At 40.7% G+C, this 17,997-nt stretch overlaps 2 protein-coding genes across 4 annotated transcripts in view; one reads left to right on the plus strand and one right to left on the minus strand.

The window, feature by feature from the left end:
- The window catches only part of LOC125900850 (histone-lysine N-methyltransferase 2D-like), a 422,240-nt gene that overhangs the window by 138,658 nt on the left and 265,585 nt on the right, over window positions 1-17,997 (plus strand). The gene's annotated exons all lie outside the window — the stretch shown is intronic.
- On the minus strand, window positions 213-15,866 carry si:dkey-33c12.4 (uncharacterized protein LOC560112 homolog). 3 transcript variants are annotated; one of them, XM_049596117.1, is made up of 18 exons: window positions 15,726-15,866; window positions 13,048-13,100; window positions 11,591-11,666; window positions 10,855-11,000; window positions 10,590-10,673; window positions 10,442-10,498; window positions 8,803-8,994; window positions 8,358-8,558; window positions 6,419-6,473; window positions 6,237-6,327; window positions 6,012-6,153; window positions 5,589-5,693; window positions 4,067-4,175; window positions 3,789-3,975; window positions 3,220-3,294; window positions 2,276-2,378; window positions 1,781-1,887; window positions 213-1,458 (listed from the first exon to the last, which is right to left on the minus strand). In XM_049596117.1, exons 1-18 carry the CDS (start codon window positions 15,751-15,753, stop codon window positions 1,323-1,325), a joined length of 1,947 nt encoding a protein of 648 aa, XP_049452074.1. In that variant the 5' UTR covers window positions 15,754-15,866; the 3' UTR covers window positions 213-1,322. The 3 variants fall into 3 exon arrangements, with proteins under 3 accessions (XP_049452074.1, XP_049452075.1, XP_049452073.1); XM_049596118.1 differs by having other exon boundaries at window positions 6,419-6,470; window positions 8,358-8,561; XM_049596116.1 differs by having other exon boundaries at window positions 8,358-8,561.

Raw genomic sequence — 17,997 nt, forward strand, 5'->3', positions numbered from 1 at the left:
ACCACAGAATTAGAATAAAAATTAGATTATGTGTCCCTGCGCTCCAAGAAACACACTCAATTACTTCAACTCCAAACTTCTCTGGAGGGGGAGTGAGGAGGATTGTTGCTGCACAGTCATATATCAAACAGCAAAGAGTGGGAGAGCAGCACGTCATGTCTGCTCAGAGTGACAGTTGAAATTACACTGAGGTACGCGCTGAGGCCTCAGCAGTCAGTAGTGATCATGAGGGTGAGTTTATTATTCTTTGATGCGACTCATAACCAGGCTCATCTCTACTGCTCCACCTACACCACGTCTTTGGTCTTTACTTTATATATTAATGTACGGCACATCTTTAAAAGGGACAGTTTGGATCATTTGAAGTGGGGGTGTGTGTGGCACTGATCCACAGTCAGGTGGCTAAAACTCGTTGCATGCGCCCTCCGTCCACAACAGTACATTGTTTAGCTGCAGAGTTGGTGCTCGAGCCTGCTTCTCTAAATCAGAGGTGTGCCAACTGACATCTACTGGAGGTAACACACTGACTCTGGATCACTACCTCACGCAGCTCCACTTCAGAGGATCCAAACTGTCCCTTACACACTCTGAGTTGAGCTTTAATCCCCTCTGGGCCGAGCCCTGATCAGCTGCAGCCACAGTGCTACTAAAAGGCACTTATTGTGTGACAGTTTGTGTCCAAACATCACGACACTGAAACAGATTCTCCATCACACACATCATTACAACATTTATACACACTGAACTCAGCCGGCCCACACATGAAACACACCCAGCGCCCCAGTAATCAGATTACAGAGCACAGCTTCAGAATCAAACATGGCACATTAAATGTGCCGATAGCAAAACTACTCATCAGTCACAGCCTTTAAAATGAAAGCAGAATCGTTTGTAGCCCCAAAGCTGAGGGATAAAGATAACGGTGCCACCTAGTGGTGACTGAACAACCAACAGAACAATCTGTTCAATCCATTTTAAAACAAAGCAAAGCTCCAAAGTAAAAATCAAGTGAACACAATCTTTAAACAGATTAATCATCACAGATAATCCCTGACATAATCCAGTAACAGAGGAATGCTCACAGCCTGATGATGCTCATGAATTATTACTAGGATGCAGTAGTTTAATGGAGGTTGTTTCCTTTGTGTTGGTGCAACAGTGGTGGGCCGTCACGGTGCAGACATCTCCAAAAATCACCACAATCCAAACACAGTTAGTCACCAGAACCCAAACCAGACCGAACAGAGGCGACTATCAACAGTTTGGCTCCACCACTGTGTCGCCTGTCAAAGGAAACAACACATGCTCGTCTTTTTATTCTCCTACATGTGAAAGTTTCCCAGCCTACTGGTGAATTTGTCCTTGTCGATGTTCTTGTGCTCTGGCACGTGTCTGTAGGTGCAGTCCGACCTCGTGCAGCCTGTCGTCCTCCAGAAAAAGCACTCCTTCTTGTACGGCCTGCAACAGAAAAATAAGTAGTTTGGCTGAGGAGCTACTTCACGTATACGGATCACAAACAGAAGCTCTTTGGATCCAGCGACAGTTGTGACCAAAAAAAGGAACGAGAGGTAGACATCTAATTTGCTTTGTCAAATAACCAAATTCTTAGTCGGGTGCAGCCCTAAATGAATGCTACACACAAATGGTACAAAGAAACCCCACAAACTTCATCTGTGTTTTAACGTTGTAAAATGATTTTATTTCTCATGACACTCAAAGATCAGTAAAATCTAAACTGGTGAAGTGAAACAGAGATTTTATCAAAGCAGCACGTTCTTACCCGGAGCGTGGAAAGGGGTCAGTGGCGGCCGATCTGGACGCACCGAGTCCATTGTGGAATCTGTTTGGATATCTGACAGAGAGCGGCGCGCCCTCCACCACCATCCCCTGGAGAGGAAACACACATTTAACATGCTAGGCCCAGCAGAGCTGCACCACACAGCCACACAGAGAAAAAGAAACCAGACGAAGCTTTACAGACCGCAGACGGACTTTAAACCTTGAAGAAGTTTGCAGTGAAAGAGCTGCAGGTGCCGGTCACTGTTTTAATAACATAATAAAAATAACCAAGTCTCCAACTTCAATCAACTTCTTTAAGTTCATTTTGTGTCTCCAGCTGCAGATCTGGGTCAGTGTCAGCTGTGATAAACACTTTGCTGCTGATAGTGGACGGACTTTAAACTCCCTGCAGATGCATCATGACATTATTCCACTGCCTCAGCAGCTGTCACATCAGATATCATGTGACTATAATTCAGAGTGAGCAGACACATACGTTGATACACTGGATGGCTCGGTCACTGTCCTCCTTCCTGGTGTAGTTGACGAAGGCACACTGCTGTTCAAGCAGCATCTTGATGCTGTAGACCGTCCCAGCTCTGACACAGAGAGGAACACACACACACACACATGAAATCTTTAGCATCTCTCTGCAGATGTTTGCTTCACAGCTCGGAGTCAGTGAGGACGAACACACTCGACACATCAACTCAGCAGCAATAAACAGAAAACAAGCTCGACACGTCTGAGACTTCTGGTTGGTCAGATTCAAAGAACACAGAATCAGTATTTCAGTATGCCTCCCTAATTTTTCTAGTCAAAATACATAATGGAATCTGGCCTTATTTTGCGTCCCAGAAGACGACAGTCCTCTTAAAGAGGTGGAGTATTACTTTAAAACACAGCTAATTAACCTTTTGAAACCTGAGCACATTGACCTGATTTCTTTTAAAAACATGGAACGGGAAAGACGTCTGTAGGCAGTGCAAGACAAGTGATGTCATTTCTGGTTTTAAAGGGTTAACAGACTGCAGCCTGTGTAATGTTAATACCAAAGCTGAGGTTTCAAAACTGGACTCCACCAACCAATGGGTGATATCACAGTAGCTATGTCTATTATTTTTAAAGTCTATGGCTGCAGCGCTCTCTCTCAGTACTGGACCACCTTCAAAAACTGACTTCTCCATCAGACACTAAATCATGAGACAGTAAGGTCCAGGTTAAAAAATACTGGAGTTGCCCTGTAAATATCTAAAAATGTGAATCTTATTTTAACATAACTGCTTTATAATTTTATTCTGCGTACTTAAAATTGCCAGTTTCATTCTTTGTAATCTCCTGTAAAACTCAGACAACATCTGATTCTGACAAAAAGCTGAACGACATCCTAAAACAAAAACCAGCTCAGAGGTTTGAAGGAGACAGACTGTGGTGTTTTACCTGCTGAAGAGCTCGTGGAGCCTTGAGTAGGTGACAGTAGGAGCCAAAGATCCGACCCAAACGGGGAAAAGCTCCCTTTACACAAAACAGAAGAGATAAACAGCTGCTTTAAATCATGATGCACTGAAGGAACGACTCAGGAAATTATCCTGAAAACACTAAATCTGTGAAAACTCCACATGAACAGTCTTTAAATTCAGTTTGTAAAAACTGATTGTTACTGTTAGAAAACTGAAAAAGACACACAGGAAACAGATGAACTGACAGTTGTTGTCCATCTGTTCACAGTTCAGCTTTTCCAGGATCCAAAGTGAGACACAGTTTGCAGATCTCACTTCTAGAACTATGTTTCAGTTGTTCTGATCACAAGCATGCAAGAAAAATTTACTGCAACAGAATATTAATCACAGCAACTTCTAATATTCCAGATATAAAATGACTGTTGGTGCAGTGGGTCTCGACCTGGGGGCTTGGCATTATAAATCTGTTTTATAAATTCTGTAATTGCTAACAAATTTTAAATTAAACTGAAATGTCCATATAAACACACTGATGAAATGCAGTCTTACGGTTTGACAGAACTCTTTGAATGAGGCGTCGGCGACTGAGATTTCGACCTGCTCTGTCCACAAGCATCAGACTCTTTGACCTGCTGCGTTCGAGGACGACTTGCTTGTAAGACGATCCACTCTCCCTCATCGTCGTCTTCTTCCTGCACCACCGGTTGTTCTACGTTGTCCCTACTGGCACTGGCATCTGACCAAAGACAACAAACAGTAAGACACAATTCAAACACCAAAACATCGCTGAAGATGACAGAATGTTTTTAACATTTAGTGATGTTTACCTCCAGCACCCAGATTACTGTCACCACTAAACAGAGCTTCGACAGCTTCTTCTAAAGTGACGTGTGTTTTAAGCGCCTCAGAGCTCTGCGCCCACGAGAAGCCCATTTCCTAAAATAGAAATACAAAGAATTAGAAACTTAAACCAAAACTAGTGGAAAAGAGCATCTGATCCCTTCCAACTGAGAATGAAACACAGCCAATGAATAACAGTACAGCGGCAAAGTGAAGCAGTGATACAGTCAGCAGGACTGGATTTAGCACCGTGACGCTGTCAGCAGTCGCTGATGATGGCCAGTGTTTATTTTGCCAGAACGCGTCATGACGACAAACGTCAGTTCAGCCTCTCGCAGGAACGTCAAATCAGTTTAAGCTCAGACCGGTAAAACCAGAACAGAGTGCCTGTTGATCTACAGGAAGGAAATTAAAAAACAAAAACAAACAAACAACAAAGGAAACTTGTGTGTCCAATATAAACTGTGCGTTAGAGTCACAACCTGCAAGTGAAGTATAAACCCAAAACAGGTACGAGCAGTTTTAATAGAAGCTTTGGAATTTTCAGAGGTTGGCTGAGAAGAGCCAGTAGAGGTCCTTGTGATGTCGTGTTCACACCGGGTGCGAACAAAACAATTGGCATGAGTGAATCACATGTTCAGTCAATGTAGAGACGCGATTAGGCGGCAATTCAGACATGAAATACGCAAATTAAGCAGCACAAATGGAGCGAGTAGGGGGCTGTACGCATGCCCTGTTTTTTTTGTGCCCTCAGATTCATAGTTTTCAAATGTAGACGCACGGCAGGCCGACTCAAACACCAGAGCGACGCCATTGCAGCACGCATGCATTCCAGAGCACCTATTTTTCAGGGTGCAACGGCTGCGCCTTGAGATAAACAGACTTCAACTTTTGGAACGCAGCAGTGCGCACGTGACGAGGACCAACCAATCACAGCTGACAGATATCTTTCCTTCCTCTGTAAATATCAGTCTGTGATAAATATGTAGGAGAGAAGTTGATCATGTTAGTGCAGAGCTGTCAGAGCGTCACATCTGTCCCACAGACAAACAGGAAGAAGATCAGCTCTGCACTCAGGATTTCAGCTAAACAGGTTATGATACAATGCTTGTTGAGGTTGCTTAGCAACCTCAGACGCAACCTGCCACAGTGCTCTTGAAAGCTGGCACAGAAAAGGCACAAGAGTAGGACCCAGCACCTGCCCTCAAGTTTTCTAGGCGGCATGTGTACGACCCCTAACGCTTATTTGCATGAGTTGAAAAATCTGAACTTCAGCAACCGATTCTCGCCGTGAAAGCCAATCAGCATTGAGATCCTACGGGGGCGTATGATACCCAGGACGTACAGGTGGAAGTTCATTTATCGATTTGGCAATTTCATGAGTGTATGAAGCAAGACAGCAAAAAATATTCTAGCATTCAAACTCACAAACTTGGTGTAAACACAACGTAAGTCTTTCCTTCTGTTGGTGCCATTTTTGCTCTGTAAACTGCAGTTAGCGTCTCTCACCATGAGGTGTAACGTCTGCGCTCGTTTCAGCTCCTGCATGGCTTCAGCGCTCGTCTTCTCAAGCTTCAACACCTCCCTGTAGATCAGCGAGGCCTCGTAGTATCTCTGGAGAAAAACAGGAAACATGTCGGTCATTAATGAGCAAGTTTAAAATCTTTATATCTGGTAATAAATCACGTTTACTTTTAAATAAACAATGGGGATGTGGGGAGTAAACATTACAGATTGTTTATTTGTCACTAACAAACAAAAGTATTTAATCATAACTCACACCTGTATCTTGTATTGAAAGGTCAGTTTTATCTGTGCTGCAGGTTTTAACACAACATTAAGTGTTCTTCTGTAAATGTCTGACCAGTTCCAACATGACGACTTATTAAAATAGAAGTCATGTCAGTCATTCATACAGGAGCGGTGACTCACCTTGAGCCCACACAGAGCTTTCCCTTTCCTAAATAAACCCTTTATCCAGTCTGGCTCCATGGAGAGCGCTACGTCAGCATCCCTGAGAGCGTTTTCATACTGCTGCATTCTTTCATAACAGAGGGATCGATTTCCAAATAACCTGAAACACAGAGTAAACATGAGTCATTAACAGCCACCGCCTCTGTGTGGTTCGATGGAGTCAGTTTAAGTCTATGTCCTTACTTAAATTCCTTTGGGTTGTATTTAATGGCGTCAGTAAAGCATTTCACTGCCATCTCGTACTGTCCCGAGGCAGCCAAACGATTTCCCATACCTGAAAGGCAGAGCGAGGACAGTTGTGACGGCTTCGGTGCTTTCACATGTTTGTTTCTGTCTCAGTGACATTAATGGAAAATTTAACTTACCAGCGAGCTCTCTGCTTCTTTTTGCAAACTCCTCTACAGTGGGATCCACTGTCTGCTGTTAAAGTTAGAGTTAGTACATTAGTCTGTGAAGCTACACAGTGTTACAGGAAACACGAAATCTGCATGTAGCTCTCTGTCAAACATCAAGGCCCGACCAGTTAATGTTCAACAGCATTAAACAACAAGATGCATTCACAAATAAAACTGAAGAGTCAGACTGTCATTAGGAAAAAGAGGTTTTTGTGTGTATCTAGGCTGATGCTAACTTTAAAATTGTTGTATCATCTATTTCATGTTATGTTAATAAAACATCAGAAAATAACATGAGGTACTGTGTGTTAAGTTTTTTGGATTTTATTTTTAGGTGAACAGTTTCTAAGCGTAGCTCCAAAGATTTTTCACAACTTCCTGGGTGCCTGTGGACTGATTTCTATGTAAAAGACTCTTCCAGGAAATTTCAAAAGGATTTGACGTTATGCATTTCTTGCCTCTCTTCAGCCCTGCTACAGCGTTAACATGTGGAACGTAGCTAACGTTAGCTAAAAAATGGATTCAACACACAACACGTCCACCCATGCTGTTTGTTATTTACATTTTGCAGCAGCTGCTCGGCAGAGACAGACCGTTGCTTAAGCTTGTGTTCAGCCAACGGTCTGATCCCAGGTCTGACTGCCCTGTTGGCCCTGTTGTCAGCAAACTTTCTGTTGCTGCCATTACATGTGTTAGACCTAACGCTGCTGCAGTTGCTACAGTGGCTAATGTCTGAGCTGTCATTTGCTCTCTTCCTGAGGAAGTAGTGTCCTAGCAGTGGGGAGTGAGGCAGGGGACTGCGCTAGCTAGCTAACGTTTGTCTCATTTGTAGTCTGATAAACAGTAAGTCCATCAAACTCAGTGCCTCATAATGTCAAAGGCCCTCTGTGCTAACGTTACAGGAAGAACTGACATTAAATATATTGTGGTTTTAGCTGGATAGTGTTAGCTGATGTTAGCTTGCTTGCTAACGCGGATGAATTGCAAGCTAGCTTACACAGCAAAATAATGTCTTGAGTGATTAACGTCAGTTAATTCATCAAGACAACAGGGATGATCTGGCTGGCTTGGTAACGTTATCGTTAGCAAAGTACTACCTGAGCGGCTATGTCAGTTGGCTAGCTTGCCAGTTTTATGCCGATAACCTACAAAAAACATCAGTATGTCACATCTGCTACACGCAAGCAGGTTAGCAGTGGGAATACTTCAAACATGTCAACTCATTTACTCTGACATCAACCCAGTGTGTCAATCTGTGAACTAGATGAAAACAAAATCCAAAACAAGCAACAAGCTAACGTTATCCCCGTAGCATTTAGGCAGCCAACTGACTCAAACAGGGAAAAAACAAAACACAGCTGTGGCTGGTGCCGTTACATTTATGGCCCAGTTACCACATAAGACCCTACTCTGTCATAGAAATACAGGCTTTACAAACATGTATTAATTAATGTAAGTGAGCCCAGTTACAATATTACTTCATGAACACATTTCAGCCAAAGAATATTCCTGCTTTCTACAAAACCAAACCAAACTAAAAGCCAAAATTATGTTAGTTTTAAAACATTTAACAGTCACCACGAAGCGAGTTTGACAGAGCCCGACTCTTTGTGTCTGAGCTGGCTCGACAAACTCAGTCAGAGATAAAGGGTACTACGAAGGTAGTTATCAACCACCTCTTAACCCAGGCGTTCAGTTTGGTTTGTGCGTGTCTACATAAAATAATCGAATGATGCAATCAGTGTGTCATTTGACTCTTAAAAATGATCGTGTGGCACCTACACCCGCCTTTAAAAAGTATTTAAACTAGAATTACCGCCCGTAGTCGTCTAGATTCTGAATTCCAACCTCTTATCTGGAGAAGACGATGCCTTAAAAAAGTAGAAATACATGTTGTCAGTGTTCCCACCTCGTTATTGGGTTCATGAATCTCTTCCTTCTTCATTTGAACTTCAGGTTTCTCCACAACTTTTGGCTTTTCCTCCTTGGACTGCTGAACTTCTACTGATTTAGTTTTTTCCTTTTTCCTCTCTCTGGCAGGCCTCTGGTTACACGTCTCCTTAGGCACCGAATTGGTTTTAGAAGCATGTGAATTATTTAAATCCAAATCCTGCTGAAGATAATGAAACACAAGGCGGTGGTTTCAAGAAAGACAGACACTGACAACAGACTCAATAGCTCCAATTGACGTAAAAAAGACGTCTAAATTCATCTGATGCTCTGAGCTGTCTGGTTCTTGACCATCAACTAACTGCTCACCTGCACTAGTGTCAAAATAATTTCACAAGTACACTCATAGAAAACAAACAGTAGTTTTGCTCCACAATGCTACAAATGTAAAAATCTCCACAAACCTTTTGTTCTTCTTTCTCAATTTCTGCAACACTTTCTTTTTTATTATTACAGCTGTTCTCGTCACATCCAGACGCCTCAGTTCCATTTTGTGTTTCACCTGATTCAGGATTTTTCTTTTCTTCTGCATTACTTTCAATAACAGAGTTTTCTTCCTGATTTTCCGAGGAGTCTGACTTCCCTTGTTCTTCCTCCTGAAACAACAATAAAAGGGTCAGTGTGGCTCTGAACTGGATTTTATTTTCCAGACTCTAACAGTGTGTCTCAGATCACATACTTCTGTACTCAACACTTCATAATTTTAGTGTCACTAAGTGTGTTGACACTGCACAGTGTGGGAAAATACAGTGTACTATTAGCGCACTCGAAAAGTTGAGTGTGGAATGATGGACCATCTTTGTGACTTAGCGGAGGCTACCATTACATAACCTTAGCTCGCAAACTAACATTAGCATTCGCTAGGTACTGAACTTGCTCCTAGTCACAGCGGCACGTTTAAACCAGCATTGATGTTGTGGCGTAAATTTGTCTTTTTACATCAAGAATATTTTCATTCAGTTTTAACAGGACTACACAATACATGATCACAACAGGTATCAGACTTAAACCATGACAGGAACAAAGCATGAACCCAATCACTATCCTTCCCATTCCACAAAACCCTAATAACAGCCGGAATAACGTTAACAGGATGGTCCTCCATCTCCTTGATAGTCCCTAAAAATGAGTCAGGCTCGATATAAAAAGAGAGACGGAGAGATGCTTCTGTAAAAGGCAGGTTCAAAATAATGCTTTATCAGAGTTCCTTCTGACAGTAAGCACCAGGAACAAGAAACAAACACAAGACCTTCAGTTTAACTGACAGCTCTGGAAGTATTTCATAAAGAAATTTTAGAATTTTTTTTTTATCCGAGTTACAGTAGCGAGTCGCAAGTAGCAAATCTTTTCAAGATTAAGGCAGGACATAATGTCCCCCAACCACTGGGCATGGGTGGGCGGGGTAGCATCCCTCCATCTGGTTAGAACTTCCTGTCTGGCCAGCGGAGAGGCAAAAGACAGTATATGGCGCTGGATCGGAGTCAGGTGTGCATCATCCTTTCCAGTGGTGCCAAAGAGGACGATCAGAAGGTTGGGTTGCAGGTCAAAGTTGAGGATTTAGGATGAAGTTTGGAAAACATCCTCCCAGTATATTTCAAGGATCAGACATGTCCAACACATGTGAATAAGAGAAGCTTCACCTCTTGAACATCTGTCACAACGGGTGTTAACATCTGGTTAAATATGTGAAAGTCTGACTTTAGACCAGTGGCACAGACTTGGTTTATGTGTGGGCAGAGATAGCGGTCATATGTTGGCGATAATGCTCCTCTGCCTGTTTGCAATTAACCATTTAAAAAGAATACAAAGAAGAAGAGATGGTTAAAAAGAAAAGAAAGCCATCGTCACTTCTGATAAGTGCAAAACGGCAATGCACGATTTAAGACAACACTACCCTGCTGAAATTAGTGCACGCAAGAAGTGTGCAGTGACCATAGTGTACTACACTGAAGTGTACTAATGGAAGTACGTGCTTTGAGACACACTCTGGCAGTGAGGTGTATTTGTTGTAATTCACAGCAATATGAGTAAATCAAGACTCACGGGTAAAATGTCTTTAACCGCATTCTCCTTTTCTAACCGCTTCTTTTCTTTTTTACGCTGCAACAGAGAGAAGGAATGTGTCGTCAGTTACTATCAGAGAAAAAACACCAACATTCAGAATGATGCAAATAATGATGTCAACACTGACCAATTTCTTACGCTTGTTCTTCTCAGTTTTTTCCTTTCGCCTTTCTTCTTCTTCTATCAATTCCTTTGCATGTTTATCAGCCTCCTAAAAAAAAAAAAAAGAATCGAATCCAACCTATAAGTTGACCCAGTATTCAAGAAATTCACAAAAGAAACAACAAACAGTCTGAACACACATGAAGTGAAAGTTACATCATGTTACAAAGGAATAAATAATAACGGGACGTTTCAGTTTCATTTCCAAAGAAGTGACAGATGTGTGATACCTCGTCAGTGAGCTGTTTTATTCGAGGATGAGGCTCTAACACCTTGCGAGCAGCATTGTACGGATAAAAGTGATCATCATCATCTTCATCGTTATCTTCGTCTGAATATATGATGTCATCCTCAAAGTTCCTTAAAAAATCTAAACCTTAAAGACAAAGACAAATACAAAAGACGTCATTATTTCTTTCTAGTGCTCTCATGTAATCATCTGAACACCAACATTAATTTTAATCATAATATTAGAGGAACAGATGAGGGTACACAGTCTGTTTCATCTTCCTGAGAGATTTAAAAAAAGAGGATGGTGCTGAAACATCTCTCCGACATAAAGGAATGACAGTTAAGCAGATTTCAGTTGACAGTACAGCTCCTCCAGGATGTTGCAATCCCCGCAATTTTAGTGGTTTCCCACGAGTCACCAAATCACTTCCTTGTTTTTTTGGTTGTGAAGATGCTGACATGTGCGGCACTATCATCCCATATTTACCAACATAAATTACTGCCTAAGACTCTATTCTTCAATTAACTATAACTTCAATTCTAACTTCAATTCTCTAATGTCCGTGTGCATACTCTGCGGCTGAACACAAACACTTTTTTGCCGCAAAACACACCTAGAGACTCTTTGATAACAGACAGAACAAATTATGCGACAGAAGCCGTTGAATTCAGATTTATTAGAAACGCTGAGTCACTTCAAATAATCTGCAACAGCCAGCTCAGAAAGCGCCTTACCCAATAAACCAGAGGCAAAGACGTCCAGGATGGAGCTCCCAGGATGACGTCCATTTATGAAATCTACCATACTTTCCTGTGGAGGAGAAAAGATCAGTAACTTAAAATGCATCCATCAAAGAGCCCCTGCTGTAGCCACAATACTGCTCATCTACTGTGCTAAGTGTTACCTACATACTGCTGTAAATAATACAGCGTGTGACCCTTCTGTCATTTGTTTGACTGTTACTTGCAGAAGGTATCTCAAGAGCTGGGGGAGACATTTGGTCAGATACTGAATTGGTGACTCTAATCTTGAAACTGTGCTGATTGTATAGATCTTCTGTGTGTGAAGCATCCATGTTTTCACTGACATGGATGGAGACTGTCAGAGACACTGGACTGGTGGGCACAGGCATACAACCATGGGGGAGGTAAGTCTAGTTTATTTTTATTTTACCATTGCTTCTTTACTGTAATTGTCCCCCGCCCCCTTTTTCTCTCATCCTCACCTCTGTAAGGGCATGCCCAGACAATGCAGCAATGCACTGCTCAGGCAGCCACCACCACACAATTGATGTAATTGTAATTTCATTTTCTTTATGTATTCTTTGTGTTTTCCTGTACTTCAGAATGTCTAGACATCTTAACCTCACACCTAGATACAAAATCCTGCAGGATACGCCAGGTGTGAAACACATCCTAGGGGGTCGGAGCCAATAGCTGCGGCAGATGAAAGAGTTTGAAAACAATGGGTAGGGGCGCTGCTCCCTGCCGCAGACAGAAGGGTGTGAAACACACCGTAAGAGGCGTTCCTCAGGTATAAATGTTTAGGCTTTCCTATGCTCGGGGTCTTTTCTTCATTCTGACCGCTCGTGTGATGACTGACCTTTTTTTGCAAAGAAAATAAAAAACCTTGTCGGCCAGCAGAAGTCTCTATTTCATTATTTACCAGCAGCAGAGAATTTCCACAACATTGATCTGTCACAATTAGTCATAAGTGTTGATTATTTATTAACAAATATACCTATAATCTACTACACGGCATTTCAGTGCAGTTATATCTGACTGTTGTGAAGATAAGCCGCTGTAACTGCCTGCCTAATGACTATGGGAGCTCATATTTAAGTGACTGAAATGCTTGTGTTAGCAAAGGTAGAAGTCATGACATGTTCCCAATAACACACTTAAAATTGTGAAGACCTGTTATGCCACAACAGTAACAGCACAACAGAGCTGCAACTAGAACTATTTATTAATCTTAATCTGCCAATTATTTTCTCAGTCGTTTTACCAATAAAGTGCCAGAAATTAATAAAACAATTCTTATATTTATGAAAGAATTTCTCTCAAAAAAGACAAACAATTATTCTGAGATCAAAATAGTTGTCAGTTAGTTTTCTGTTGATCCACTTATCAATTAATCATCTAATCATTGCAGCTCTATGACACAATATTCCAGGTTCTTTAATACTTACATGTGTGCGCATTAGTCTTGAGTTTTCTCGAATTCTAGGGATTGGAGCGCCACCTGAAAGGCAGAAAAGGGTCATGTTTAAATACATAAAAGATGTGGATATATGAAACATATGACTTTATTTATGCCTTTTAATTTATGAGGGGGAGGCATGTCAAATAATGTTTTAAGCACCATGGAGGGACTTGTGTTTTTGTTTTGTTTAGAAGAGGGGAATACAAATTTAAATGGTTGTATTTTATATTTCTTTTTCCACCAATTTTTTAAGAATCGAAGAAAAAAAACATGCAAAAACAATCAGCATTCAATAAGAACGCCTGCTTTCTTTAAAAATTGCCAAATTACACCATTTATTATCGCCAGAAACTGTAAAAACAGAAATTAATGTTGGATATTCAAATTTCCAACGGTCCTCAGACACACTGTGCAACGAATGCAAGGACAACATTTAAAAACTTTTCCCTGACTTTTCAAGGACCTATAATAAACAAATAAAAGTGATCCTGCTACAGTTGCCCGGTGTTTTTTTCCACAAACAAATCACATTCAAACATAGAAGCTGTCGGTAATAAGTAGAGAGACGGAACTTGGAGAGAAAATAAAGACACATACATGTTGGTAAACAAAACATCACACAGACACATATTAGGGATATTTTATGTTGTCAGCTACAGAAAATGAATTTGTCAATATTTTACATTCTGTTAAAGTTTAGCCACGGAAGATCACTTCACAACAATCTTATTACACACAACGAACTGCATGACTTTTCCAGGACTGGAAAATCAGACTATGAAATTCCATAAAAATCACTTCATGTCTCATTTAAAATTTGTCCAAAAATAAACCGTTTGTATTAACTAACCAGAATGCACAACAAGAGTGAAAAACCAAGTCTTTTTTCAACTCCAGGATTTCGTCTTCTCGTTACTTTTTCATTTTGAAGATTGGTCCATTGATGATTTAATTTGGAAATTATGTCTGAACCTGACTAATTTAATTTGACACATAAAAACAGCATCCAGACGTCTGACACAGAGTTCACTGACAGAGTCTGTTCACAGAGGCTCAGACGAGGAATATCCAGGTATGTATTGGCCTTGTAGCTGTTACTTAAGTTGATTGATTAGTCACCTTATAAATCTAAAGTCAGAGCCTTCAGCTATCAGGCTCCTCTTCTGCGAAACCATCTTCCTGTTTCTGTCCAGGAGGCAGACACCGTCTCCACATTTAAGACCAGACGTTAGATTTTCCTTTTTGATAAAGCTTATAGTTAGGGCCGGCTCTTAAAGTTAGGGCTGGCTCAGGCTTGTCTTGTACCAGCCCCTCGTTAGACTGACTTAGGCCTAGTCTGCCGGGGGACCTCCTATAATACACCAAGCCCCTTCTCTCTCAGATTCTGAAAAGTTGGTTCTTCTTCATTTGCTAACATTTATGTCCTATTACTGCATGTCTCTCACGCTTCTTCTTCGGAGCCTTTGTGCTCCACTGTCTCACCGGTCTCGTATCGCAGCTACACCTGCACCGTGTTATTAGTCATACTTCTACTGTTATTACATACAGAGTTAATTATTGTCACATACATATAGTGTCATATTAATACAGTATTTTATGCATACACCAATTTAAATTAAGGTATAAAGACAAGACTTTATATTCATATATTTTGTGTACAAAGTTAAAAAGGTAATGATATATTTAGAAAAGTTTATGGTATAGGTTTGTCTATATAAGGAAACTTTCATTCCACTGAATGACTTATGGAGAAGGGGTGGGATTTAATTAGTTTAAACTTCCTCACACTCCTTTTCAATGTGTAAATCAAAGTAACTATAAACTGACAATTGTTTTTCATTATGCTTTTTATCATTTGTAAATATTACTTTATTTGTCTGCTCGTTTGTGTGTTTGAAATAAAGATCAAATACGTTGAACTTATACTACCCAAATACTATTATTATCCTTATAATACTTTTACTAAAACTAATATAATTGCAGTTATTGTTTGTCGTGCATCTCTCTCTATATATTATTTCATCATATGGATTACTGTACATTTATTATGTTGATCTGTTCTGTACACACGACATCTATTACACGTCTGTCCGTCCTGGAACAGGGATCCTCCTCAGTTGCTCTTCTGGAGGTTTTTCTCTTTTAAAGTGTGTTTTTAGGAAGTTTTTCCTTATCTGCTGTGACAGAGGGGTGTCCTATGCTGTAAAGCCCTCTGAGGCAAACTGTGATATGTGATATAGGGCTTTATGAATTAATTGAACTGAGCTGGAATCATGGAGCACTGCTTTCCCCTACATAAAAGAAATGCCATCTTTAATAATAATACATATCGTATCGTATCGTATATCGGCGATTCAGGCCCTGTATTACTTGGTATCGGATTGAAACCAAATTTTGTGGTATTGCCCACCCCTAATATGTTGCTATATTCAATAAATGAGTCCCACTCCAGCCTCCCCCTCCTCTGTTAGATAAAGAACAGTCCCTAACGTTACAAAGCTACAGTTGGTTTACACGGTGCTACGGTTACATTAGCTTTCGTTTCACCGACCAGCACAACGTTAGCTTGTAAGCTAACAACGTCCAAACGTCCAAACAGGTCCACTTCTCAGTAAATGAAACTGAGCCTCGGACATTAAACCACTCTCACTGCTGTAATCTTACTTTTAACGATGTCTTTCTTCTTCGGCATGTTGTGTCTTTGCGTCGTTTTCCCGCCGCTGTGTTTATCGTAATTTGTATCCGTCTTCCTGACGCTGTACTTCGACTGTCTTCTTCTTCTTCTTTCCGCGTTTAACGCGCAGCACTTCCTGCTGCCCCGACTTTAACCTTTCAGGCTGCCGCCCGCCTCTCAGCGGCTCAGCCAATCAAATAGTACAGATTTCTTTTTGTTGTCGTTTAGGGCTGTGATTGGATTTCAGACCCGTCAATCTCAGTAAAGTGGGCGGGGTTTGACTGCTGCCTGTTTATATGAGTGAGGGCAGTCCCACAGCCAGCTCTGTGTCAGCTGCTCAGCTGTCAGGACCAGTTCAGAATAAATGAAACTTAAAGTATCTGACATTTATTTTATCAATAACAGGTATGACAATAGACATTGAATGTTTCAATTATTCATTCAGAAAAAAAGACATATTATACATTTTATTCAAAGGCTATTGATTGCAAAAGACTGTTTATTTAAAACAGCTTTATTTTATATGGAAAATTCTACATTTACAAATAGACTAAAAAGATGCCACACATACAATAAGTGAAAATATAAATCAGATACTACACTAAAACATGACATGGATTGAAAAATTTGTAAATCCTTCAATATTTTTTGTCTGCTGCTTGTCAGACTGCATCATGCCTCTATGTATATGTTTTTGTCTTGTACTTTTTTGTTTAAAGATAATTTATGGACTAAACATAATACAATAAAAAAATAGATTCAGAGTTACTGACTTTTTTGACTGTCTTTATTCACAAGGAATTTGACCCCTTTTTCATTGCTTTCTGTGTACAGAATAGAAAGAAAAAATAAAAGTATATCTAAATAGATAAATTATTATATCAGTTTCATCCCACTCCACACCTCCTTTGTACTGATGTGTTCCAGTTTGGCCTCAGTCTTCTCTGTAGCTGTTGTTGACCTCTTTCATTTTCCTCTTTAAATCCCTTTGGACAGCTCAAAGTTCCTCACAATCCTTAAAAGCTCTCGTCTTCCTGTTGAGAAGGCTTTTTATCTCCTTTTATTCTGAATACACTGGATAATAATGTACAGCATGCACATGTATGGATGTTTGATGACTTTGAGCAAATAAATATGACTATAAAACAGAGGTCAAACAAATTATATAACAGTATACCTGCAGTAAATACAAAAATATATAATTTATATATTTTTATCAGTTGCATTTAATTTCAACCTCACTAGATAAAACCAGTGTTGTACTGCCAACAGGAGAGTGCAGGCAACTTCATTCATTCATCTTCTAACCGCTTCATCCTCTTGAGGGTCGCGGGGGGGCTGGAGCCTATCCCAGCTACATCGGGCGAGAGGCAGGGTTCACCCTGGACAGGTCGCCAGACTATCGCAGGGCTGACACATAGAGACAGACAACCATTCACACTCACATTCACACCTACGGACAATTTAGAGTCACCAATTAACCTAGTCCCCAATCTGCATGTCTTTGGACTGTGGGAGGAAGCCGGAGTGCCTGGAGAGAACCCACGCTGACACGGGGAGAACATGCAAACTCCGCACAGAAGGGCTCCCACGCCCGGGATCGAACCAGCAACCCTCTTGCTGTGAGGCGAGAGTGCTAACCACCACACCACCGTGCCGCCCGTGCAGGCAACTTGATCATTAAATTATCATATATATATCATATTAAGTAAATTATTTTGGGAATATGCACCACTAAAGCACAACATAAACTCAAATAATAAAGCTCTCAGTTATTACCTGTCTTGTTCCTTATTGCCTGGGGCAAAAAGTTTATATTGCTTTTCTTTACTGTAGCCCCACATTATCTGAGGCAGTGTTCTGTGGTTTTATTATGTTGGATTGCTTCATATAAAAAGACTATACCTTTGGAGATATAATATAGGCCTATGTAAATAGTATCAAGCAATCCAATACAACAACACCACAGAACACTGCCACAAATAATGTGGAGATTCAGTGAGGAGCACTGTTGAATAAACACTAAATAACTTCCTTGGTGAAATGATTACAGGGTTGTTGTGTGGGATATCATGATGTTGTGCAGGACTTCCTCTTGTGCTGATCAGTCTGAGCACTGCCTCAAAAATTACTAAACTTTCACAAACACTAAATTATCTTTTTTTCAGTTAAAAGGACATTACAGAGCTGATGTAATGGATTGCACGAGACTTTACAGGACTTCCTCCATTGCTGATCAGTCAGGGTATTTCACCAGCACCT

Source organism: Epinephelus fuscoguttatus, linkage group LG14 (assembly GCF_011397635.1).
Source record: "Epinephelus fuscoguttatus linkage group LG14, E.fuscoguttatus.final_Chr_v1".
NCBI classification, from domain to species: domain Eukaryota; kingdom Metazoa; phylum Chordata; class Actinopteri; order Perciformes; family Serranidae; genus Epinephelus; species Epinephelus fuscoguttatus.

What these genes read in the sequence shown, in the direction of transcription:
- si:dkey-33c12.4 (XM_049596116.1), bottom strand. Translation starts at nt 15,753, where the DNA reads ATGCCGAAGAAGAAAGACATCGTTAAAA. An exon ending in GAAGAAAGACATCGTTAAAA is followed by an intron (nt 13,101 to 15,725) that starts GTAAGATTACAG and finishes TCTGCCTTTCAG; the next exon opens with GTGGCGCTCCAATCCCTAGA. An exon ending in CTCCACGAGCTCTTCAGCAG is followed by an intron (nt 2,379 to 3,219) that starts GTAAAACACCAC and finishes TCTCTGTGTCAG; the next exon opens with AGCTGGGACGGTCTACAGCA.